This window comes from Aedes aegypti, chromosome 3 (assembly GCF_002204515.2).
Source record: "Aedes aegypti strain LVP_AGWG chromosome 3, AaegL5.0 Primary Assembly, whole genome shotgun sequence".
NCBI classification, from domain to species: Eukaryota; Metazoa; Arthropoda; class Insecta; order Diptera; family Culicidae; genus Aedes; species Aedes aegypti.
In genome coordinates, this window is record NC_035109.1 from 187,842,113 (window position 1) to 187,868,977 (window position 26,865).

A 26,865-nucleotide genomic window follows, 5' to 3' on the forward strand; every position below is an offset into this window, starting at 1 on the left:
TTGGATGATTGAATACTTATGTGTTACGTTATAACTACCATGTGAGAATAGGCTCTCCTATCATACGTTAATTTGTTTTACATCTATGACTATGATTTGATCCACATTGGGTAAATTGTTTACGACTGATGTGCGCCTCCTTCACTTCAGAACACTTCATAACTCGTCCGTGGAGACGCATGGTTGCTAATTTTCATTCTTCATAGAGTGTTCTGATCGACGAAGCGTGGACTGTTCGTTTCATAAAGTGGACGTCCACCTTGTGCATGCTATAGACACCGACAGGATAATGTTTCCAGTGCACATATTTGTCCTTTGAAGGATGATAGAGAAGGTATCGACCGTGATTGCTTTACATTTATAGCTGTAAATCTTTACATTTATAGCTGTAAATAATCGGTCATGCGACTCAAAAGTGAAGGGAGTCTGTAGAAGATTTTTACAAATTATGAAATGATTAGCCGAATAGGCGTCACGAGGAAGCGACAATATTGAAATTCATTAGGTGATGGAAATCGGGGCTTCCCTTAGCCGAGTGGTTAGAGTCCGCGGCTACAAAGCAAAGCCATGCTGAAGGTGTCTGGGTTCGAATCCCGGTCGGTCCAGGATCTTTACGTTATGGAAATTTCCTTGACTTCCCTGGGCATAGAGTATAATCGTACCTGCCACACGATATATGAATGCTAAAATGGCAACTTTGGCAAAGAAAGCTCTCAGTTAATAACTGTGAAAGTGCTCATAAGAACACTAAGCTGAGAAGCAGGCTCTGTCCCAGTGAGGACGTTAATGCCAAGAAGAAGGTGATGAAAATTGAGCAAACCATCGGGGATACAGTAAGCATCGAAGTGCCCTGTATTCTGCCTAACTTCTCTATTGGAGAAGGGTTGGCTTAAAGCTGTGGACTAATTAACAATACGACGACAAAGCCCACATTGCTATATTGTTTTTGATTTATCAATGAAATAGCAATTAGTTTTCTGTAGTTCATTCGACGTACCGTCGAATGGGTCAAAAAAGGATTTGTTAGAATTATTTATTGAATAACTCTTGCAATTTTAATCTAATAAACTTCAAATTTGGTTACATACACACCACACCATTGATGATACATTAACAACTGTCCAAAAAATTGAGGAAAAATATTTATTCATTACGGCACTACAAGTGAATAAAAAATGTCCCATAGATGGGTTACATTGGGTCATTGTAATCGAAATAACTTGATTTTGGAAATATGATTGCGAAACCATTCACAGCTGAAAAATCTTGATGAAATACGATGCAAACAATAAGAAAAGACATCTAAGATGTTTCACAAGTATAATAAACCCACTTTAAAGTACGATTATACCAAAAAAATAAAGAACTATATGAGCAATTCTCGCTGAGAAAGGCCCACTATTTACACCTGGTCTTTCAAAATGTTTAAATTTATGCTCATTCGAAAGCTCCTGTCGTAAAGAAACTGCATTTGGTTTATCAAACTGATGGACCCCTACTACATAGCTAAGGAAGCATTCGATGTGTATACCCAAGTAACAATTATGCATGATGTGTTCACACCACTACACAAGGTTCATCCCCTAGAGACATGTTGAAGATGTAACTTGTAACGTTAACTCGACATTTGTGGGGCCCTTTCCTACTTTAAATTAACTTTCACTGTACATATATAGTAATGTTAACTTTATATAGACCGTTTATATGCATTAGCGAAGGAACAAGGGGAGGGGGGGGGGTGTTTTGTTGACCGGTGTGTGGTTTCTAGGCGTTTAAATTTATCTGAGCTAGTTTTACTGACATCGAACTAGAGAATCATCACTACTCCTGAGGTTTATAATACATAGATTTGAAGACGTAAAACTGAATTGGGTAATTTGATGACATATTTCAGCGAAACACTTCAACCACATCGCCATACAAAATCCGAGTGTTCGGAATTTGAGACAAAATGGTAGAATCCCTTCAAAAATGTTTTCTTCAGAAAATTGTTCCAGAAACTTCACTACAAATATCGAATGCTTGCATGTTGCATGATGCATGTTAGAAGTTCATGAGAAAAAAAATGATCCCAGATTTTTTCCCGGACATCCTGTTTAAATTTTCTAAATGAGACATGACGAAATTCATGAGTAATAATGCACTTACTTTCCTCTTGAAAACATATTTCAAATATGAAAAAAAATGCTCAGAAATAACATTTTCTTTAAAATGGGCAGAATTCATCTGTAAGTAACATTTCAATAAAAATGTATCTTGGAAATCTAATTAAAATGTATTTACCTGAAAATTCCTGTAATTTTTATTTATTGTGAGTTACGACAATGGTAATGGAATCTATGTGTTAATACAACTACTTATATATATATATATATATATATATATATATATATATATATATATATGAATGTTATATATATATATATATATATATATATAAATGTTTGGAAAATTTCTTAAACATATCAAAGAAGAATGTCTTCATAAACGTATAAACGTATATATATATATATATATATATATATATATATATATATATATATATATATATATATATATATATATATATATATATATATATATATATATATATATATATATATATATATATATATATATATATATATATATATATATATATATATATATATATATATATATATATATATATATATATATATATATATATATATATATATACGTTTATACGTTTATGAAGACATTCTTCTTTGATATGTTTAAGAAATTTTCCAAACATTTCATAGCGGAATCATATTACAGTTATTCTTATAATAAGTTTTACGGGAATACAATTTAGAATATTCAACAACTCTTTGGAATAAGATTCTTATAAAATTCATTGGTGAAATTGCTGGTAAATCAATGGAGAAACCAGAAGTTCAATGAAGAACACCAGCCAGATATCATAACAGAATTCGAGAATTATTATTTGATGTATTTTTATAGTAATAAGATACTTGTTTTAATTATGAATCGTGGTTTACGGCCAACCAGCCGAGTGGAAGTTTAACAACTACCGAAAAGCTAAACATTACATATAATTTGCAATTGGATTAGATGGACAAATTGATGTGAAGATTTGCGAAAAAGTTACACGTCTTCTCAGTGAGAATCGAACTCACGACTCCCCGATCTCTAGTTGGGGCGCGTTAACCACTACGCCATGAGAGGACTCATGAACGCAGAAGTTAACCTGAATTCGATTTCAGCTCAATAATCACGTGGTCCTCTTTCGCAAAGTGCACCTCTTTCGGAAGAATTAGATGCCCATCCAAACACAACGCTTTCTATATATATCCAATGCCTAGCCCGAGAGCGCATTGTTTTTTAGATATAGGAATAGCACACTACACTAGCCAGCAACTGCGCTGGCTGAGGTTTCTATTGTGTGGGCTTCCAATGGGTCGCGACGTTCTCAAACGACCGGTTACGGAACATGAGTCCGTTGCTCGATAAATACTTGTTTTAATTATGAATCGTGGTTTACGGCCAACCAGCCGAGTGGAAGTTTAACAACTACCGAAAAGCTAAACATTACATATAATTTGCAATTGGATTAGATGGACAAATTGATGTGAAGATTTGCGAAAAAGTTACACGTCTTCTCAGTGAGAATCGAACTCACGACTCCCCGATCTCTAGTTGGGGCGCGTTAACCACTACGCCATGAGAGGACTCATGAACGCAGAAGTTAACCTGAATTCGATTTCAGCTCAATAATCACGTGGTCCTCTTTCGCAAAGTGCACCTCTTTCGGAAGAATTAGATGCCCATCCAAACACAACGCTTTCTATATATATCCAATGCCTAGCCCGAGAGCGCATTGTTTTTTAGATATAGGAATAGCACACTACACTAGCCAGCAACTGCGCTGGCTGAGGTTTCTATTGTGTGGGCTTCCAATGGGTCGCGACGTTCTCAAACGACCGGTTACGGAACATGAGTCCGTTGCTCGATAAATACTTGTTTTAATTATGAATCGTGGTTTACGGCCAACCAGCCGAGTGGAAGTTTAACAACTACCGAAAAGCTAAACATTACATATAATTTGCAATTGGATTAGATGGACAAATTGATGTGAAGATTTGCGAAAAAGTTACACGTCTTCTCAGTGAGAATCGAACTCACGACTCCCCGATCTCTAGTTGGGGCGCGTTAACCACTACGCCATGAGAGGACTCATGAACGCAGAAGTTAACCTGAATTCGATTTCAGCTCAATAATCACGTGGTCCTCTTTCGCAAAGTGCACCTCTTTCGGAAGAATTAGATGCCCATCCAAACACAACGCTTTCTATATATATCCAATGCCTAGCCCGAGAGCGCATTGTTTTTTAGATATAGGAATAGCACACTACACTAGCCAGCAACTGCGCTGGCTGAGGTTTCTATTGTGTGGGCTTCCAATGGGTCGCGACGTTCTCAAACGACCGGTTACGGAACATGAGTCCGTTGCTCGATAAATACTTGTTTTAATTATGAATCGTGGTTTACGGCCAACCAGCCGAGTGGAAGTTTAACAACTACCGAAAAGCTAAACATTACATATAATTTGCAATTGGATTAGATGGACAAATTGATGTGAAGATTTGCGAAAAAGTTACACGTCTTCTCAGTGAGAATCGAACTCACGACTCCCCGATCTCTAGTTGGGGCGCGTTAACCACTACGCCATGAGAGGACTCATGAACGCAGAAGTTAACCTGAATTCGATTTCAGCTCAATAATCACGTGGTCCTCTTTCGCAAAGTGCACCTCTTTCGGAAGAATTAGATGCCCATCCAAACACAACGCTTTCTATATATAGTAATAAGATGTTATTATAGAAGAAATGTTTGGTAGAATCGTTGAAGGAGAAATTATAATAGTATAATAATATAATCCATAACGTAATTGAAGTACAAGATGTATAGTACTACAGATGATTCGTAGGAATATTTTGGTATTTTTATTAAGTCATTCCATAAAAAAATGAAAAGCTAAGTCTTCCATGGGTATGTTTTTTATAATTTCAACAAGAAATTTCTCAGATGTTTGTGTATTGGCTGTATTGTTTTGGCAGACTATTGTTTAATGTTCTCTTTTGAATTTTTCCTCAAAACCTGATCCAAAAGTTCGAAAATGCTGCCAAAAATGTGACAGTTAAGTTTTCTGTTGTTTTTGTTCAATTTGAAGGATGGAAGAAACTATCTACCAATAACATTGGCTTGAGCCTGTAGCCAGGAAAGGGCTCCGGATAAAAAAATCTACATCCAACCCTGGTAAATGAGAAAGCACCGTTTCCTAAATATACGGGAGATGGTAGGGTAGGGCACCCCAAAAGTACACCTTGCAATTCTATACGACGACGGACGACCAACACAATGCAGGTAGCGCACACGCTACTATAATAACGCGAATGCAATGGAAGGCAACAACGGTTGCTTAGTTGGCTATGGTGCCGTCCCATACAAACGATTTTATCAATCAAGTTATGAATGATTCAATCTGTATCAAAGTAAGCGGTCTGGCGGGAGCATACCTACTGCGATGAAAGCTAACCTGCGCTTGTGTTTGTTGCGTTTTGTACTCACAGGTGAGTTTTGTTTTGTTTACGGTGGATACCTTTACGCTTTTGAGCACGTTTCCACGTGAGGGTGCGTTCAGTAGTAGAGGATAGTCCAAACTTGTTCAAAATGTGATCCAGAGAAGAATGCGGTCGAGGAACAGTAATTCCACCATTTATGACGAGTTTCAGCTTTGTCGTACACTGAAATCTCTATTTACGTAAATTCTATTTACGTTAATTCCATTGCATTGTACTGAAATCAAATGCTCATCTAAGATTATACAAGTACAGTCGAAGCTCGCTATAACGACAACTTTTATAGTGACAAAAGCTCTCTATAGCGACATTTTTCGGTCCCTTGAAAAATATTTTGATATAACAACTGTACTTAATTAGCACTTCAGATCTACACGGGGCGCAGATAGTCGTAGCGGTAAATGCGCAGCAATTCAGCATGACCATACTGAGGATCGTGGGTTCGAGTCCCACCGGTTGAGGATCTTTTCCCAAACGAAAAAGTCTCGATTACTCATAACATTGAGTATCCTAGTACTTTTCACGTTATATACACATGCAAACATGATTAATTGGTAATAAAAGCTCTCAGGTAATTACTGTGGAAAGGCTCATAATAAAACACAAGCTGATAGGTAGGCTCTGTCCCAGTTAGGACGTAGTGCTAGAAGGAACTATACACGTAATCAAAGACCATTATGTCGTTAATGAATATGGTTCAAACACAAATAAGTTCAATAGTCATCATCGTGGTATTGATGAGAATTTCAACGAAGATGTCACTTTGTACACTAATATTTAGGCTCAAGAGTTATACAACCTTTATCAAATATAAAACTAAACTATGATATTCCCCCATATATCGCTGCACTAAACTCATATTTTTGTAGCTGTCTGCATAAGTGGTAGACTGATGCATGCTTAAATACGAAAAAATGAGCTCCCAGCATCACCATCTACTGTGCAGTATGCACTTAGTGCCTCAGTCAAGCACACACTTTAATTATATTTTCATTTTGCACCTTTTCTTCCATTTCTCGACACTCTGCTGGAAGATAGGTCAAAGACAGGGAAAGAATAACATTCGAAAGCGTGAACGTTTATGCTAACAAAAATATTACGAAAGGTAGCCCCTTTTTGCATGGGGCCCAGATAGCCGTAGCGGTAAACGCGCAGTTATTCAGCAAGACCAAGCTGAGGGTCGTGGGTTCGAATCCCACCGGTCGAGGATCTTTTCGGGTTGGAAATGTTCTCGACTTCCCAGGGCATAAAGTACCTTCCACACGATATAGGCATGCAAAAATGGTCATCGGCATAGTAAGCTCTCAGTTAATAACTGTGGAAGTGCTCATAAGAACACTAAGCTGAGAAGCAGGCTCTGTCCCAGTGGGGACGTAACGCCAGAAAGAAGAGAACCCCTTTTTGCCTAGACTGTTAGGGCCTGGAGTTGGTTTGACAATCGGGGAGATACTTGATGGGTGGCCTCTTTAAGCAAATGAGCTTTTTCCCTTGTTTTTCCAATGCTATTAATAGGAGCATTTGCATAAATGTTTCATATTCATCGCATAGAACATGGGCCAATTATTCGAATAGGGGCAATAGAATAAGATGGGGCAAAAGGTCGACCTTATTAGAATAACCAATATTTCCAGAAAAAACTATAGCAGTTGGAAACAAATAAAAACCTCACAGTGGACCTTCAACATATTGATAACAATTTTGTGAAATAAACTTGTGTAAAATGTATTTGTTTTGAATTGAGCTAGAAACCTTACTGCCAATAATTGCATATTTGTCACATTCGACAATTTTGACAATTTCGAGTTAATACCGGGGAGAGCAATTAAATGATATATACTTGCGATCAACTTACTGAAATCTGTGAGGTTGTTCTAGAAAATTAAAAAAAAAATACCGAGTTGTTTTGTCACACTGGTAATTGTAACCGCATAACAGTCACATTGATATTATTCATAAGTCTCGTAATGTAGTAGCACTGGAATTTCTATCAGAATTATTTTCTGACTAAAATAAGCAATTTTGAGTTCTTGATTATTTAAAAAAATGGTTTCCTCCCATACAACGATAAAATGCACACTATACTCAATGCCTACTTATGTCGAATGTTACAAATATGTAGTTATGCGCAGCTTAGGAAAAACTTTCGCAAAACTTCAACTTTTGCCCCCGTCTTGGTCTATGTGTCTCAAGCGTTGGTGCATCTATTCGCTGGGAAGACCTTTTGCCCTATGATCTTCCAAAACCTAAACCGACACCTCGGATCTGCTTGAATTATGTCATTGGAAAATCAAGCTCAGTATTGCGGCCCGTGAGGTAGTCATCGTAACCTTTAAGATTATTCGTGGCCACCGTAAAACGCCAGCGCAAAACAATTACAATAGACAAGGTGCCGTTCCCAGAAAGATGAGCTATGCAATGAATGCCATTGTTCTTAAAAGTCATCACGGTGAATTATGTATTAGCTCGGATGGAGCTGATTGCTGTCCGTGTCAGCTGTAACGCTTTCATTACACAAGTTACGTTGCTTAGTAGTAAAATAAAAATATTTATTTTCGAAACAACGGATGAAATTTGCATTGAATTTTTGAGTTATGTGTTAACTCATATTTAATCCTTATGCGATGGTGGAAACACTGAATAAATCAAACATTGTTTCATCTTCGGAACATGGTTGTAACAACGCGGCCATCACAAATGGCGCACTCCCCATGGAATTTTCAAACGCATCATAGATACTCACGTTTTCTAAGAAATGAATAAATTCGTACAATTTTTAATGGCGGATCTGTTCTAGGCACCTACTCAATATTGGCGTAGCAGGGATATTTTTTATGGGGCCTAGGGGGACCCAGCGTGTCCGTATGTAATATCCAACGCAATAATCATGGTTTTAGAGAATCTCGTAATTTTTATAGATTTTAGTCATTGTACTATTTTATGATTTCTCTATTATTATTTTGTCTTGAATCGCTTTTCCCATAAAACTGTCTTTATAAATTCAAATGTTATACGTGGGTAACATAAAATAATGATGAATAGAATGTTCTCAGATTTTTTAAATAAATTTCCGTAAATTATTTCTTCTACATATTTTTCACAGCTTTTAAGGTCCTCCATGCTTCTCTTCAAAAATTGTTTTATACAATTCCGGAATTACTTTCAGAACCACTTATCAGATTTTTAGAAATTCCATCACTGATTTTTTCAACTTTATCTTCCGAGGGGTCTCATTCTCCAAACATTTTCGAGCTTCAAGAATTTTCCACAACTAGCTCTTAGAAATCCACCCTAGATTTCATCAAGAAACTACTTTAATGATTCCTGCTCATATCTCAAGAGTTTTAAGGATTTTATTTCAAGAATCTTCCAAAAAATTCCTGGTTTATTTTATCAGAAACATTTTTACGCGATCCTACAGGTTCTACAAGAAATTTTGTAAGATACAACCCCATCATATTTCTCCAAAACCATCTCGAACGAATAATCTTTAAATTAGCTCAGAGATTACTCCATTGCTTGCGAAAATTTTCCATAGTTTTCCCTAGAATTATTCTATAATTTCCACCATAGATCATATTTTTTTAAAGGATATGTGGTTTAGAAATTCTTAAACGGATTTCTCTGGAACTTCTCTAGGAATATTATACAAATATTTGCCGTCATTTCTTTAATGTTTTTTTTAATGGAATTTGTCATCACGGAATTTTCGTAAATTGCTCCAGGAAATATGATTGAAGTTGATACCAGATGTTTGAACATGCTTTGAAGATATTTGGAATAAGGACTGTTCATTTAAAAAAGTGGACACCTAAATATTAGCATTTTGTTGTAAAAATTCCATAAAAACAAATCAAATTTTGTTTCAGTGTGATCTCAAGTATTTATTTTGACAGCAGACAAAAGTTGACATAAAAAAATTATAAATTCTAAACGATGGGTCGAATTGACATGGCGACTCTAATTTTTTTTCTGCACAATTGGTGTACAGAAAAACTGCCGTTCCGAGATTTGGCTTAAATCGCGAAGTGTCCAAATTGAATTTTTTCAACGCTGTGGCCAAAACAGATATTCCTGACGACGTACGATACATCCCAACAGAAAAATTTGGGAAAAATGATTTGGTATGGCAAACAATTTGCTCCTGCAGTATGAAAGTACTACATATTTCACGACGGGTTCAATCAACGGTGAAAATTACAGAACTGAATGCATTAAAAAATGGCTTCTGCCCATCTACTGAAAGCAGACCAGACCTAGCATCGGCTCACTATGCTTCAGCTACTTTGGAGATGCTCAGGAAGGAATAAGTTGAATTTGTAGAAAAATGATCGAATCCATCAAATTGCTCAGAACTACGCCTCATTTAAACATATTGGGCAATAATCAAACGGCATCTTAAGAAGGATGGAAGAGAAGCAAGCTCCATCGATTTTTTCAAGAAAATGTGGTCAGCAGTTCAAAAAGCAGTTCGAAAAGTTCCGAAAAAAGTTGTGCAGAATTTTATGGGAGTTATGTTATGTGAATTTGATCGAAATTACGTTGATTTCCATGTATTTTAGGTAAACTCATGAATTTGTTCGAAAATAAACAGTTTACTGTAAAAAACACGTGTCCACTTTCTTAAATGAACAGTCCTTATACTATGGGATTTCTGGAGATTTTTATGTTAAGGACTCAACGCTATTACAACAAAATGCCTTGATTTTTTAACGGATTCCCTTAGCAACATCAACATAAATTTTACATAGTATTTCCTAACGAAATTTCTTGGAAAAATATTATTTATTTGCCTTAAGAAATATACGGTACATTGACACAAGGTGTTTTTTTTGCAATTTTTTGTCGAAATGATAAAAAATTTCTGAAATAGTTTTTAAAAGCGTTATTGGCCATACATTTTAGAGAATTTTTAGCGAATTTTCAGCTAAAATGTTTTGCTCAACATTTGATAAAAATTCTGCCAGGATTTGTGATAAATCTTTCAAGCGATTTCGAATTTCAAGCAATAAGAATTTGAAACTCTCACAAATTTCATGAGCAATTTGATTTTATTTGCTGGAGTTTGTATATCTCCTTTGGAAGCTCTATCAAATTTTTTTGCGAACATAACATTTTAAATTATTATGTATAAGAAGAATGTCAGTTATTACTTAGGCATGGTAAATGGCTATGCATGGCGTACCATTGGTACCTCACGTACGTGCAGAAATAAAGTAGACTCCTTTGTGTGGTCCTTAGCCTCTTGCCCAGCAACTCCTATCCCTACCTACTCGTGGTGCTGGCCGAGGAACGAGTAATCATCAGATGTGGTAATCAACCCCGGTGGGAATTTTGCTTTTGCTTCTGCAAACCTAGAGCGCCTGTACTCCATGTTAGGAGCGGCTCACAACAGTGTCTGTTCCTCATGTCAGGGGTGGCTGATCATCGTCCGAGTGCCAGAGAAGGACTCTAAGCTAAACTGCGCACTATGGTCCTCCGGAAATCTAGGGGGTTGGTGTCAGGCCCTGCAAGCCTTCCGTTAAAAAAAACGAGCAACGAATAATCAATGAGAGAATACGAACCAGGACAATCGGCGAAGACCACAGCGACGTAAAGGGACTAGCGATTGTAAGCTCGGTACGTGGAACTGTAAATCTCTCAACTTCTTCGGGAGCACACGCATTCTCGCCGACGTGCTGAAGGACCGCGGATTCGGTATCGTAGAGTTGCAGGAAGTTTGTTAGAAGGGACCAATGGTGCGAACGTTTTGAGGTAACCATACCATCTACCACCCGGTGACCCGTCGGCGTATAGACCAATTTGCTTGATTGACACGGTGGGGAAAGTGCTCGAGAAGATCATCCTCAACAGACTGTCGAGGTACACCGAGGGTGTAAATGGTCTCTCAGGCAACCAGTTCGGCTTCCGGAAAGGGAGGTCCACTGTAGACGCTATTCTGGCGGTTAAGAAAACTGCTGAGATAGCACTCCAGCGTAAGAGGAGGGGTATTCGCTACTGCGCAGTAGTGACTCTGGATGTAAGGAATGCATTTAATAGTGCCAGTTGGGCGGCTATTGCTGATGCGCTCCTGCGTCTGGGGATACCCGAGTACCTGTACAAGATTCTCGGAAGTTACTTCCAGAATCGGGTATTAGTCTATGACACAGAGGTGGGTCGGAAGTGCTTTCACATAACCTCAGGAGTCCCGCAAGGTTCCATCCTGGGTCCGGTGTTATGGAATGTCATGTACGACGAGGTGTTGAGATTAAAATTCCCGGCGGGTGTGGTCATCGTTGGCTTTGCCGACGATATTACGCTGGAGGTCTACGGTGAATCGATCGAAGAAGTGGAATTGACTGCAGCCCACTCGATCGCAATTGTGGAGGAGTGGATGAGCTCCAGGAAACTGGAATTGGCTCACCACAAAACGGAGGCTGTTGTTGTCAACAACCGAAAGTCGGCGCAGCAAGCGGTGATCAGTGTAGGCGACTGCACAATCACTTCGAAGCGCTCCGTCAAACACTTGGGGGTGATGATCGACGACAAGCTTACCTTCGGTAGCCATGTCGATTATGCCTGCAAGAGAGCCTCCACAGCTATTGTGGCACTGTCCCGGATGATGTCCAATAGCTCTGCGGTGTACGCCAGCAAGCGTAAGCTTCTGGCCAGTGTCGCCTCGTCCATACTGAGGTATGGTGGCCCGGCTTGGGGCACGGCTTTGAGTACCGATAGCTACCGTAGCAAGCTAGAGAGTACTTATAGGCTAATGTGCCTGAGGGTTGCGAGCGCGTACCGTACCGTGTCACACGATGCACTCTGCGTTATCACCGGTATGGTGCCTATTGGTATCCTTATCATGGAAGACATAAAGTGCTTCGAAATGCGCGGCACAAGAGGCATACGCAGGACTGCCAGACTGGCCTCCATGGTCAAATGGCAGCGTGCGTGGGACAGTTCCACTAAGGGAGTGTGGACTCACAGGTTGATTCCGAGGTTAGATATCTGGGTCAATAGGCGCCATGGGGAACTAACATTCCACCTAACACAGGTCCTTTCGGGTCATGGATGCTTTAGACAATATCTACACCGTTTCGGTCATGCGGGTTCTCCCGAATGTCCAGTTTGTGCAGGTTTAGAGGAAACGGCGGAACACGTTTTGTTCGTGTGCCCGCGTTTCCGCACAATGCGTGACCGCATGTTTGCCACATGCGGTCGGGACACGACTCCGGACAATTTGGTCCAGAGGATGTGTGCAGACGAGTTTGGCTGGAATGCCGTTTCATCGGCTATCACCCACATCGTCTCGGAACTCCAAAGGAGGTGGCGTGTGGACTCGAGGAGTGACTAGTGCAGAAGCTAATCAACAGGTGGTCCAAGGGTTCGCAGTCGGCTACGTAGGTCATACCGGTGCCCTACGGTCGAAATCGACCCTTACAGCGATTAAGTGGCCGCGGGGAGAACATCCTGGTAGCGCTGCTGTCGTGGCGCCGGCCTACTGGGTGGGTACGAGCCTCTGGTTGTTCGGGGCAGGTGGAGGCCCCTTCGTCAGCAATCCCAGCTCGTGCTAGCTGATAGGGCCTGAGCCTTCAGTAGGTCAAATTGCGAAGCCCGCAGTATCAGTTCTTGATACCTGCGGTGCAGCTGGGCGCGGGCTTAGTGGTCGACCCTGCCCGCCTTCAGCGGACAACGGGAGGTGAGGACCACCCGGGAAGCTGGCAATGCGCCAGCATGCTACCTTGGTGGACCCCCATAAGCGTGTCATCGATGTTCGTTGCTGCATGGCTACGCAGCTAACCTGGAGGATGCGATGTGCAATAGCCCCTCTCCGAAGCAATGCCTTCTTGGTGGTCCCGGAGAGACGAAGGGTTTGGCGGCAATGGAAATGGTTTAGTGGGTCGGGGGCGTAGTCCTGTTTACTGCTTGTACGTAGTAAATGGTCCCCAACCCCACACTCCCGGACCTCGGTCCGGAGTCTGTTGAGCAGATTATCCCCCCATTGCTTAGAAGGAAAAAAAAAAAAAAAAATACCATCTACCAGAGCTGCGGCAACACACATGAGCTGGGAACAGCTTTTATAGTGATGAGTGATATGCAGAGGCGCGTGATCGGGTGGTGGCCGATCAATGAGAGAATATGCAAGTTGAAGCTCAAAGGCCGGTACTTTAACTTTAGTATAATAAACGTGCATAGCCCTCACTACGGAAGCACTGATGATGATAAAGACGCTTTTTATGCGCAGCTCGAACGCGAGTACGACAGCTGCCCAAGCCATGACGTCAAAATCATCATAGGAGATCTAAACGCTCAGGTTGTCCAGGAGGCCAGGGCCTTTTCGTGCCGCGAGCCGAGATGTAGGGATAAGGATGGGAGCATTTTGACGGACGAGCGTGAGGTGATTGAAATGTGGAAGCAGCACTTCGATGAACACCTGAATGGCGCTGATAGCACAGGCAATGAAGAATGGGACAATGGATGAAATGCCTTCGTCAGTACTGCGGGCGATGGAAACCAACCAGCCCCCACTTTGAGGGAGGTTAAAGTGAAGATGCATCGAAGCCAAAGCTCAAATTGTCAAGAGTACAAATCTGGAGAATCAAACATCCGTTTAAGCTGAAAACCTAATTGATTGGTCCCTAGCTGGTGGTGACCAATCGATTCAATTTTCATCTTAAAAGGATGTTTGGTTCTCCCGATTTGTGCTCTTGAGAATTTGAGATTTGACTTCGATTCATCTTCACCTTAAGGATGCCATTCATCAGCTCAAGAACAATAAAACTGCTGGGAAGGATGGTATCGCAGCAGAACTCATAAAGATGGGCCCGGAGAAACTGGCTATTTATCTGCACCGGCTGATAGGCACAAACTTGGAAACAGAACAGCTACCGGAGAAGTGGAAGGAAAGGGTAATCAGCCCCATCTACAAGAAAGGCGACATGTTAGATTGTTAGAACATTCGAGCGATCACCATTCAATATACGGCCTACCAAGTATTATCCCAGTTCATCTTCCGTCGTCTGTCACCTGTAGCAAACGAGTTTGTGGGAAGTTATCAAGCCGGCTTCGTTGAAGGCCGATCGACAACGGTCCAGATCTTCACTGTACGGCAAATCATCCATAAATGTCGTGAATACCAGGTCCCAACGCATCACCTTTTTTAGATTTCAAGGCGGCATACGATAGTATCGACCACGTAGAGCTATGGAAAATTATGGACGAGAACAGCTTTCCCGGGAAGCTCACGGGACTGATAAGAGCGATAATATGGACATTGTCGGCCGAACATTTGAAAAGGCGGCAGATCTGTATACCCGCCTGAAACGCAGCAAAAGTTGGACTGGTGGTGAATGCGTCCAAGGCAAAGTACACGGTAGCGGACTTTGGGGCAAGTGTGCCATAGGGGCAAGTGTGCCACCCCTGCTTTTTATAAAAACTACAATATATATTTTCTCTTTGAGCTGAACAATTTGTTTCCTTATAGTTCACAATACAATGATCAAAATATGATGAAAATTGCTCTATTTTTCACGTATCTACATCGACTTGAACAAAGACAACCAAATTTGAGTGGATTTTTATAAGATTTCGTTGTTTCTAAATAGCATAGTGAAAGATGAATTATTAACAGTTTTTATAACGTACTGTACATCGTGAAACTATTCAGATGTGTAACTTATTGAAGCATTTGAACGAAAAAAGTATTTAGTTTTACATACGAAAGTTTGGTTGAAATGTATGCTTATTGGGGCAAGTGTGCCACCTACTTAGTAAACAAAATATATTGGAGTGATATTTATAAAAATATAAACATCATCAACAAAACCATAATAAAAAATCAAATTAAGGCACCAGTAGTAGTTTCTGAAGTATAGTAGGGGAATATCTGACATTTTTGCTTCCTAAAGCGATTTTTTTTTAAATTTACAATAATAACATGTTTTTCGGCTTATTGAGTACCGTTTTACATATCTATATCAATATTTTACCGTTATTTAGTGCTGATCTAGTTTAATATTATACATATTTGCCGTAATATAAGGGTAATACATATATTGTATTGAATGGAGACAAAAATAACCATTTTAGTTATTCGAATTGAGTAATAGGGAGTCATGCATGTTTTGAAATTATTTTCTTTTTCAATGGCACAGTGGTTATGAAAAGATGTGAAACTAACCTCATGAGGCTAAATTGGTGGATTTTTTAAGCTTTAGGCAAAGTTAGAGAACAATTTGCTTAAGGTGGCACAATTGCCCCAAATTCCGCTATATGGTGGGGCCTTGCGCGACAGGGCTCGCCTAGGTAGCGTGTTACGACAGACGGGGATACGTTCGAGGTGGTCGACGAGTTCGTCTACCTTGGATCCTTGCTGACGGCTGACAATAACGTTAGCCGTGAAATACGGAGGAGCATCATCAGTGGAAGTCGGGCCTACTATGGCCTCCACAAGAAGCTGCGGTCAAAACAGATTCACACCCGCACCTAATGTACCATGTACAAACCGCTTTTAAGGCCGGTAGTCCTCTACGGGCTTGAAACGTAGACGATGCTCGACTTCCTGATTCAACGACCTCTAACACCGTTATCCGAACATGACCTGGACCAATTAGAAAATATAATGAACTCTGTAAGAATCAACTGCTGTATCTACCGAGGAAATTATCCGAAAACTTCCTTGAGTGGACTGCTGGAGTAAGAGATGAATTGATGGAGTAATTCTTAGTAGTATACAAATTGACAATATAAGAGTTTTGATAATTTGATGCTTGAACGCTATAAAAATTCAAAAACGTTTTTGACTACCTTTGTGGGGTAACATGCAACAGCAATTATGATCTCAATTGTTTGATATTTCTTGCCGTTTGTCATCGAAAACACATGAAAAGGCGAAATTGAACATATATTTGTTGAGTAACATTAAAATTTATGTACCTCATTCAATTCAATACATGTTTATATATATTCGAGAATTTACATATATATTCGAGAATTTACATGAATCTCATAATTATTTGATTAGGTTTTATTTTCTTCATGAAAATAATCAAAAATTTTGAACATGTGTATAAAAATTAACTTGCAGATCTGGCATTGAGAGCTTTCTGGATGAAATATGAGAAAAGTTACCACCACCAACAGAAGCAATTTTAAGACATAGATATCAATATGCGATTTTTTTTTCTATTCGGAACATAAACCACTGCGACCAATATTTGATCTATTGAAGTATATGCGAAACGTCACTTTGATTTAAATATATACAAAAACATAAGTTATGTCAAGTATAACTTAAAATATTATTGTATTTGTAGAAAAATTGCATTAAATCGATCCAATAGTTGTTAAGACTTACGATATACCTGAATTTCTCCGTATGGAAACCCTATGCAATGCCAATAGAGTTTTCAATCGAATTGATTTAATACTCATAATTCAATCAATAATAATTAGTTTACTGAAAGTTGAGTTTCTGTTTCTCATTAATGTGATGCTTTTACTGCAGAAAATTATTAAATGATCATAAGAACACGATATATGTTAAGTTTGATTAGTGTACTTTAATGCAGTGTGTGTTGCATGCTACCCCACATCAGGCAGGGGTAGTATTAACCCCTCCACCGGCAGCTACATTTTTTACCGCAAAAAAAAAATCAAATCGCGCCATTTTTTTTTTGTTTCTTGATACTTTTGCACATTATTTTCACTTACCCTAAAAAAACTCTTCTAGTTTGAGAATATGTGTCGATATTGATAACTGGTCATCTGGATCCGGAGATATTCCAAAATTCATTGGGGGACCGACGCGTAGCCATAACCCACGTAAATATCCCAGGCTACAGATTTTTTTTATCGCATTCGGATGTGCATTCCACGGAATAATACTTTAATGCGAGTAAGTTGTGAATAAATGAAGCAATTTGGTGCAGCCGTCTTTGAGTAATGAGCATTTATGTTTCTGGTACAACGATGGACAAATAAAGATCTTGAAAACTCTAAAAAAAACCTCATATTGTAATTTTCGGATTTCTCCAAGAATACTGAACCGATTTGTATGATTTTTTTTTCAGAGTAGCTCCTTATAACCTGAAATTGTAAAGTACACATTTTATTTTTTTGATAAATTGACCAAAAACAAAATGGCCACCAAATATATTTTTATGGAGAATGTCGGTCCCCCAAGGAATATCGGAATATCATAAAAACTAGATCACCAATGAATAATACCGACATGGATTCCGAAACTAGAAGAGTTTTTTGACATCTTGTAAAAAAATGGTGCAAAAATATCGAGAAAAAAAAAAAGTTATAAGTTGTTGTTATATTTTTTTAGTGGTAAAAATGAAACTGCCGGTAGAAGGGTTAAACATGAATATTTTTTGTCTTTCCTGATCCCAGAAAACCAAATTCTGATAAAATTAATACCGCGTGGTATTCTTTACGTGGCGATTAGGATACCAGATGGTATTTATCTCATCTGAATACTCAAATTTTTCATCCAAATTGCTTTGAAGTTGATTTTTTTTCAAGTTACCCCGTTTGACGGTAGTCTCAAAAAATGCTTAGGATTTTTATTTCTTTGTTTATTTTATATAATACAGTTACTGTAGGAAACTCATCTATATCTGTTACTGATTAAGTTATGTTGACGAAGCCATACCTAGAATTTTCAAGATTGAACAAAAACATTTTACCATTTTACCCTAGGGCCTAGGTAATATTTAACCAAAGTGTGTCTTATTTAGCTATCTTCACAAGAAATGTGCATGGCAAATTGCGCATGACAAATTCTCCAGGAGATCCATTATTGACCTCAACGATTTTCAGTTGAAAAAGTGTTTTATTAGTTAGTAGAAACATATTTTACAAATATAAGATAAATTTTAAAGTTTGCTAAACCAGAAGAAGAGGAAGATCAAAAATAGGATCTAAGTGATACAGCTTCATTACGTGCAGTGCACATTCCACTATGTAGAAATCAAAAGGAAATCCTCTGATTTCTGATGTTCGATGTAGAATAATGGTATTACCGACTAAAAGGATAGATACGAACCGTACACTGTGAGCTCGACAAAGATGTTTCAAATAATTTAAGAACAATCGTTTCAACTTATCCCAACCTTCTCAGAAACGATCACAAAGAAAATATTTCCCTGCTGTTTCCATCCTTCATTCTACATGGTATATGAGTTTACATCATTGACATTGCAGCTTACTTCCAAAAGCCATTGAGACGACAAGTTACAACGCGAAACACTTACCTCGAATTTTTTGATGCTATTCAGTTGATCGGGCGTCGGTTCCACGACCTGTCCAATGTGCTGGGGAGTCGTTGGCAACAGCTTCCGGTCTGGCACTTGTGGCGCTGGAACCGGAGCCCGATTCGTAAGGCGACCATCCTTCTCTATTCGCAGATGATCGCGGGGCGGTGGGATCGGTTTCACTGAACCATTCAGCTGCAAATAAACGAACAGAAAGACGAACGGATTGCAAGATGCACTATTGTCGGGCTGGAGGAAAGGATTTTTCTACAGGTAATAACAGGATCAAGGTGTGTGGTGTACATATTCAGTTGCAGTTAATGCTACGGATATAAGAGTTGATGACTAAAAGGATTATCCATCTAGCTATGTCTACGTCGGCAAGGATTGCTGCATTTGGTGCTATAAACCTACTTGAAGGGAAGAAAGATTTGAATGAAGTAAGGGGAGATTATCCTACATGGTGCGAAATAGAAGAAGAATAGTATGGGTGTATTCACACGGTATTTGAACTTAACATCCATCAAACACTATTTTGAACCATTGAAACCATTGTTTCAATACAATTTCTTTAGATAATAACAAGATTGAGGGTTTATCCTAAAAAAAACTTAGGATCAGTGCTGATCAGGTTTGAAAATATAAAACCACAACGTATCACTGTATGGCTTTAGATTTTAAGACAGCTTTGTACATTGAAGAGCATATGTGAAAAAATGTTGTATTTTTTTTATAGGACAAGTATGAGAACACACTGAAGGCATAAACAAAATTTGGATAAATAACCATGTCCAGTCCATGTAAGGAATGATTTTTTCCTATTTTTTTCTATTTATCTGGAGACTGTATTCCGAAGAACATATTGCATTCGACCATCCTAATGAGCCGATTTGTGTAATTGAATTTTACGTATTTATTTAGTTACAATTCAAATTTTACCTTCAAGTATTCTGACTTTCACAGTAGAGAAACTTTTCCAAAATATTTCAAATACTGCATCTATAACGAAGCATGGGAAGCCTTGAAAATTAAAAAAAAAAAGATGTGCGTTCGTATTCTTTAATTTGTTTCGTCGCAATTACTAAAAGCAACTTTTGAACGGTTTGACATTACAAATGTCGGCACACTGATAGATAACTGTATATATTAAGGCTACATGAATTGCATCACTAAATCAGGTGAATCCTGATCATGTAGCTTTTTAACCCTCTCACTAACATAACTCCTTCCTGTGAAAACCATGGAGATGCAGAGATGATCTCAGTACCTAGTAGCAATGGGCGTTACTAACAATTCGTCACTTCCCGTTGACTATAAGGACGTGATCCGCGCCATTATTGACATTACTAAGTTTGGAATTCTCGAAATCGTACATTGAAGATGGTATGTTACTCCTTAGATACTTCGGTTGATTTCCTGTAAAATTTAGATTACTCGGGTCAATCACGGAGTTGTAGCTTCGAATTGTACGGTCAATGCTTACGTTTTAACAAAGTTCTTTCGTTGTATGCGTTTTTCTATTTCTAACGCAGAAGGAAATTGTTAAATTATTACCATGAATCTTGAATGCAATTACAACAATCGGTAACTATACCACTTGCTGCTAATGCCACGATTTGAAACAATTAATTATATATTTATATTACACGCAATATAATTGTTGGGAACGTTCATAAATTACTATTACATAAATCATTCCAACAGCGTTTCGAATGAGGGGATCTTAGGAAGTGTGACGATCCATAGAAGTATTTTGAAAATATGATTCTAAAGACGTGATATAGGAAAAGGAAAGTGTGGTTTGAAATGGCCAAATTTTAAGTTATGTAAACAATAAACATTTACCTTCTTGTTCAGATCGAACAAATCACACCACATGCTATGCATGGCTACTACGATTGCAATATTAGCATAACCCAGTAAAGTGGTTCAAAAAATCGTTTTTAATTGCAGATTTTCAACTCATACAAAAATCAATAACTAATTACTGAGGACTCATACAAAAATCAATAACTAATTCGAATTGCGCTCTGTACACATTTAAACGTGTTAAAATGAGTTTATCGCAATTTTTCGCAAAATAAATCATACTCTACATGAAATATCTAGTTGTAAGCTTTTGAATGAACTCATTCTTTTAGCTGGCATTCGCGAAGTGTTGAGAAAGTTGGGAAAAATATTACCGTTCGGAGAAAACAATTTTGATTTTTGAAATTTTGGCCGCCTTTGAACCATTGTGCCATATATCGAACAGATAAGCCGTTTAATTTATTACTTCGATTATTTGGAGTTACTTTAGGGGTGTTTCTTTGGGAACTTGTAACATTTCTGTAATGTTCATGATAGGCATGATTAGTTATATTTACACAAGGTTTTACATAAATAACCGCATTTGATTGTTTCTCACTTGTTACAGTTCTTTGCTTGCTAACAACTATAGAAATTTTATTAATTGCAGAAGTTTTAACAACTACCGAAAAGTTCTTTGTAACAATACGATACGTTATCATTATTTTCATAGGCTGTTTTCTTCTGTTAGACTTCAATAAAAAAAACTATCAATGTAGAGAAGTGTTTGATCCTTCGACCTTGACGCTTGCCCCTGCGGGAGCGGGCGATGAGGGCAGGAACCAACATGTCGCGCGTTGTTCGCGTAGTGAAATGAAAAAGCGCTGCGGATCGTTAGTAGTGTTTGATCTATTGATCGCGTCGCTTGCTCTTGCGTGGGCGAGTGACGAACGTTTGTTTGGCGCACAATGCGATTATCGAATTATATCGCGAATTCGATCAGGCGTGATTATATCATGGATCGTATCACCAACCATTGGTGACTCCCAGATCTTTACCTTATCCCACTAATACAATATCCTATCCATGACAACTGTGGAAAGGCAGAGGTGTTCTCGGTCTCTAGTAACAACGGTTGTCTAACTAATATTCCTTCCCTTCCCCGATGACCGTAAGGACGTGGGCGACGCCGTTATTGACTTTTAAAATTTGAGCTCTCAATTTGTGCACATTGGAGAATGGTAAGCTAAGCCCAAGCCCCATTCATTAATTCCCTGTGCAACTTCGATTTATGTTTTTACGATTTTTATGTTTCTGAAATGGCTTCCTTGGCATTATCATCGATAGAATCCGATAACGTTTAATACGGGGAATATTGTTGTACAATGGATGTGATCAAATTCATTTCACCCGATTACTCAAAAATGACGTGGGTCGATAATAATATATTTTTTGCTGTGTACCTTAGATGAACATACGTTTCTATATTCACAGAAATTCTATTTTTTTTGAGAGTGTTTAAAAATTTAGTGAAGCAATTTGAAATTTAAGGTACCTTGCCCACACAGTTACGGATCACCCACAGTAACGGATCACTTTGGCGTTCAACATCGGATAACTCACTCAAAACATAAACGTTGACGTAAAACATATTTTTCCCATGTTATACTATTTGTCTTCTACCATTTGCAATGTTAAGCACAACATTCAACCGCTAAATAGTGGTGTTTTTGACAAATGTTTAGTTTTCGTTAAAAAATACATCGATAACCTCATCGTACCACTTCGACATGTATTCAACCTGTCACTATCTAGTGGTGTATTCCCGTCTATTTGGAAAACCGCCATCATGTTTCCTGTCCACAAAAAAGGAGATCGAAAGGACGTAAACAACTACCGTGGCATTTCGTCTTTGTCCTCCATTTCCAAGTTGTTTGAACTCATAGTCCTGGATGCATTGATGTCTCACAGTAAGCAGTATCTGAGCAATGAACAACATGGCTTTATCTCGTGAAGATCTACCACTACAAATCTCCTGTACCTTACGTCGCATGTCACAGAGAGTTTTGCGAATAAGGGTCAAACGGATGTCATCTATACCGACTTGTCTGCGGCATTCGATAAGATCAATCACGCCATTACGATTGCCAAATTGGAAAAATATGGTGTCAGCGGTAATTTATTGCGTTGGCTCAAAACATACCTGATTGGACGGAAACTCTCCGTTACAGTAGAAGGTTTTCGTTCAAAAGATTTTCTCGCCGCATCGGGAATCCCACAAGGAAGTCATCTTGGACCGCTAATATTTCTATTATACTTCAATGATGTCAACTACGTGCTCCATGGCCCTCGCTTATCCTATGCTGATGACTTGAAGATTTATTCGAGGATTCGTTCTAAAGCCGATGCAATTCGGCTTCAACAAGATTTGGACAACTTCAAGAACTGGTGTACCCTGAACTGTATGGTTGTTAACCCTGACAAGTGCAGCATTATTTCTTTTGCCAGAATTCGCGATCCTGTAGTTTTTGACTACAAGCTGCATGATACCGTAATTCAGCGAGTAGATCATGTGAAGGATCTAGGTGTAGTTTTAGACAACCAGTTAACATTCAAACGGCATGTTTCATATGTCGTAGAGAAGGCATCCCGTACGTTAGGGTTTATCTTTCGCATCGCAAAGGACTTCACGAATGTGTATTGTGTTAAATCGTTGTACTGTTCGCTAGTTCGATCCAATCTCGAATACTGCTCGGTCGTATGGCATCCTTACTATCAGAATGGTATAGAGAGGATCGAATCAGTACAACGTCGCTTCATACGGTTCGCCCTTCGTCGACTTCCTTGGCGTGATCCATTCCATCTACCGAGCTATGAAAGTCGATGTCGTTTAATACATATCGACACACTTCAAGTGCGAAGGGACGTTTCGAGAGCTCTATTTGTAGCCGATACTTTACAAGGCCGGATTGACTGCCCTGATATTCTACGGGCGGTGAACTTGAACGTTCGTCCTAGAACGCTTCGAAATAATTTGTTATTGAGACTACCTTTTCAACGCACTAATTACGGACAGAACAGCGCAATAATAGGCATGCAAAGGACGTTCAATAGGGCCGCTTCTGTGTTTGATTTTAATTTGTCTCGTGAAACTGTTCGTCGTAATTTCTATGTACTATTTTCCAATTTAAATGACGATTAGTGATATCCTTATTGTGTTATATTTTTTTATTGTTAACAAATTATGTTTAGGTTAAGGCATCATTGGGACAATTGTTGTCTGTTGGTGTAATATATATAATAATAAACATAGTTGCTCCACAGCTCTCATTATTTGGTCGTTTTCTGTAAGAAGTGCCTTCAGCATTCATAAGCTCCCACAGGTGGTAAAATTCAAATTGTATAGCATAAAATATGCTCGTTCGCTTCGATTAAGTATGAATTCATCTTGAGAAAACATTTTTCTTGATTGTTGATTCTAAATACCGAACATTAGCACTTCTAACTAGTGATCCATAATATGGACCAGGAAATGATTGTTTACCACGGTTATGGATCACTTCCAAAGAAAGTTGGTTTTCTGCCATTTTCAGCATTGGATTCCAAATTTTCTAACAATAGCACTAAAGATAAAACTAATAAAACATCAAGGTTTGTAAATTTCATTTTTTAGCGGACAAAAATAGGTGGAAAACTTGGTGTGGAGCGAAAACAGTTCATGTCTCAGTTACTACAATGCAGTATCACAATACAAAAGAGCATTTTACTTTTGTTTCCAGCTCTAACACTGCTATTTTTCGCAGTAGTATGTGACACATTGTTAACTTTCGTCAAATAATGCAATACAGAAGCATTGAGTTGAAAATCTCTTGATTTTGCGCACTGATCCGTAATATCTCACAATTTGATCCATAATATGAAAATTGATCCATAATATGGTTTTAAGAAACCGATACAATTTTAAATTTTTATGCAATCCTATGTAAATATTAAACTCAAAACAGTTTACTAACCGAAGTTCCAATTTGAAACGATTCAATTCGTGCTTTTAAATTACAATTTTATGCTTTCCATGTCGTTTTATTGAATTTTATAGGTTGGACTTTACACTATTTGATCCATAACTGTGGGGTCATGGTAAATATTTTGATATGTCACTGAGGTTAGATTTTTCGATAAATCATCGGCAAGAAAACTTCCAGAAATTGCATCAACAGTTTGTTTCTGGTTGTAATGAGTGACGGGATTGGTGGCCTAATGGCTACCGCTTTTGCTTCATAGAAGTTCATGGGTTCAATCCCAGGCCCACCCCTTTCCTCGTACATTGTAGTTGTATCTTTCGCTTGCTTCTATCTTTCACTCTCAATCTATCATAATCATATCCTATTTGTTTATAACAAACGGTAGAACCAGGGACGGACAAGAAACCGTTTCCCTTCGCTTCCACTCTATCATTAATATAGCACGCCTTTCCTTGCACCTAATACATAGGCAGTCTGCTAACCAAAGAGCAGGCCTCTCTGCCATGCCTTTCTCCCAACCCATGCACTCCCGCATGAACTGGCGTAGACGCAGTGGCTATCACCCACATCGTCTCGGAACTCCAAAGGAGGTGGCGTGTGGACTCGAGGAGTGACTAGTGCAGACGCTAATCAACAGGTGGTCCAAGGGTTCGCAGTCGGCTACGTAGGTCATACCGGTGCCCTACGGTCGAAACCGACCCTTACAGCGATTAAGTGGCCGCGGGGAGAACATCCTGGTAGCGCTGCTGTCGTGGCGCCGGCCTACTGAGTGGATACGAGCCTCTGGTTGTTCGGGGCAGGTGGAGGCCCCTTCGTCAGCAATCCCAGCTGGTGCTAGCTGATAGGGCCTGAGCCTTCAGTAGGTCAAATTGCGAAGCCCGCAGTATCAGTTCTTGATACCTGCGGTGCAGCTGGGCGCGGGCTTAGTGGTCGACCCTGCCCGCCTTCAGCGGACAATGGGAGGTGAGGACCACCCGGGAAGCTGGCAATGCGCCAGCATGCTACCTTGGTGGACCCCCATAAGCGTGTCATCGATGTTCGTTGCTGCATGGCTACGCAGCTAACCTGGAGGATGCGATGTGCAATAGCCCCTCTCCGAAGCAATGCCTTCTTGGTGGTCCCGGAGAGACGAAGGGTTTGGCGGCAATGGAAATGGTTTAGTGGGTCGGGGGTGTAGTCCTGTTTACTGCTTGTACGTAGTAAATGGTCCCCAACCCCACACTCCCGGACCTCGGTCCGGAGTCTGTTGAGCAGATTATCCCCCCATTGCTTAGAAGGAAAAAAAAAAAAAAAAAAAAAAAAGACGCAGTGGTATATACGGTCTATTGTGGGAGCCACAGGCATTGCAGAATTCGCTCTCTTTTGAGTATGAAGCACGATCAAAGCAATCAAAGAAAAACATCCCATCTGTTGCGGTCCACGATCGTCATTGTATCGCAAGGTGTAACAAGTCTGATAAATGGAAGCAGCGAGCGAGATCCCCAAAGAGAGAGCGATCCTGTAGTTTTTGACTACAAGCTGCATGATACCGTAATTCAGCGAGTAGATCATGTGAAGGATCTAGGTGTAGTTTTAGACAACCAGTTAACATTCAAACGGCATGTTTCATATGTCGTAGAGAAGGCATCCCGTACGTTAGGGTTTATCTTTCGCATCGCAAAGGACTTCACGAATGTGTATTGTGTTAAATCGTTGTACTGTTCGCTAGTTCGATCCAATCTCGAATACTGCTCGGTCGTATGGCATCCTTACTATCAGAATGGTATAGAGAGGATCGAATCAGTACAACGTCGCTTCATACGGTTCGCCCTTCGTCGACTTCCTTGGCGTGATCCATTCCATCTACCGAGCTATGAAAGTCGATGTCGTTTAATACATATCGACACACTTCAAGTGCGAAGGGACGTTTAGTGGTCGACCCTGCCCGCCTTCAGCGGACAATGGGAGGTGAGGACCACCCGGGAAGCTGGCAATGCGCCAGCATGCTACCTTGGTGGACCCCCATAAGCGTGTCATCGATGTTCGTTGCTGCATGGCTACGCAGCTAACCTGGAGGATGCGATGTGCAATAGCCCCTCTCCGAAGCAATGCCTTCTTGGTGGTCCCGGAGAGACGAAGGGTTTGGCGGCAATGGAAATGGTTTAGTGGGTCGGGGGTGTAGTCCTGTTTACTGCTTGTACGTAGTAAATGGTCCCCAACCCCACACTCCCGGACCT

The 26,865-nt window shown here is 39.5% G+C and overlaps 1 protein-coding gene across 4 annotated transcripts in view; it reads right to left on the minus strand.

The window, feature by feature from the left end:
• The window catches only part of LOC5579140 (MAGUK p55 subfamily member 5-A), a 109,018-nt gene that overhangs the window by 15,642 nt on the left and 66,511 nt on the right, over positions 1-26,865 (minus strand). For all 4 annotated transcript variants that reach the window (XM_021848679.1, XM_021848677.1, XM_021848678.1 and 1 more), the window contains exon 5: positions 18,840-19,034. In XM_021848679.1, the coding sequence (XP_021704371.1) occupies positions 18,840-19,034 (195 nt within the window). The remainder of the gene's footprint in view (positions 1-18,839; positions 19,035-26,865) is intronic.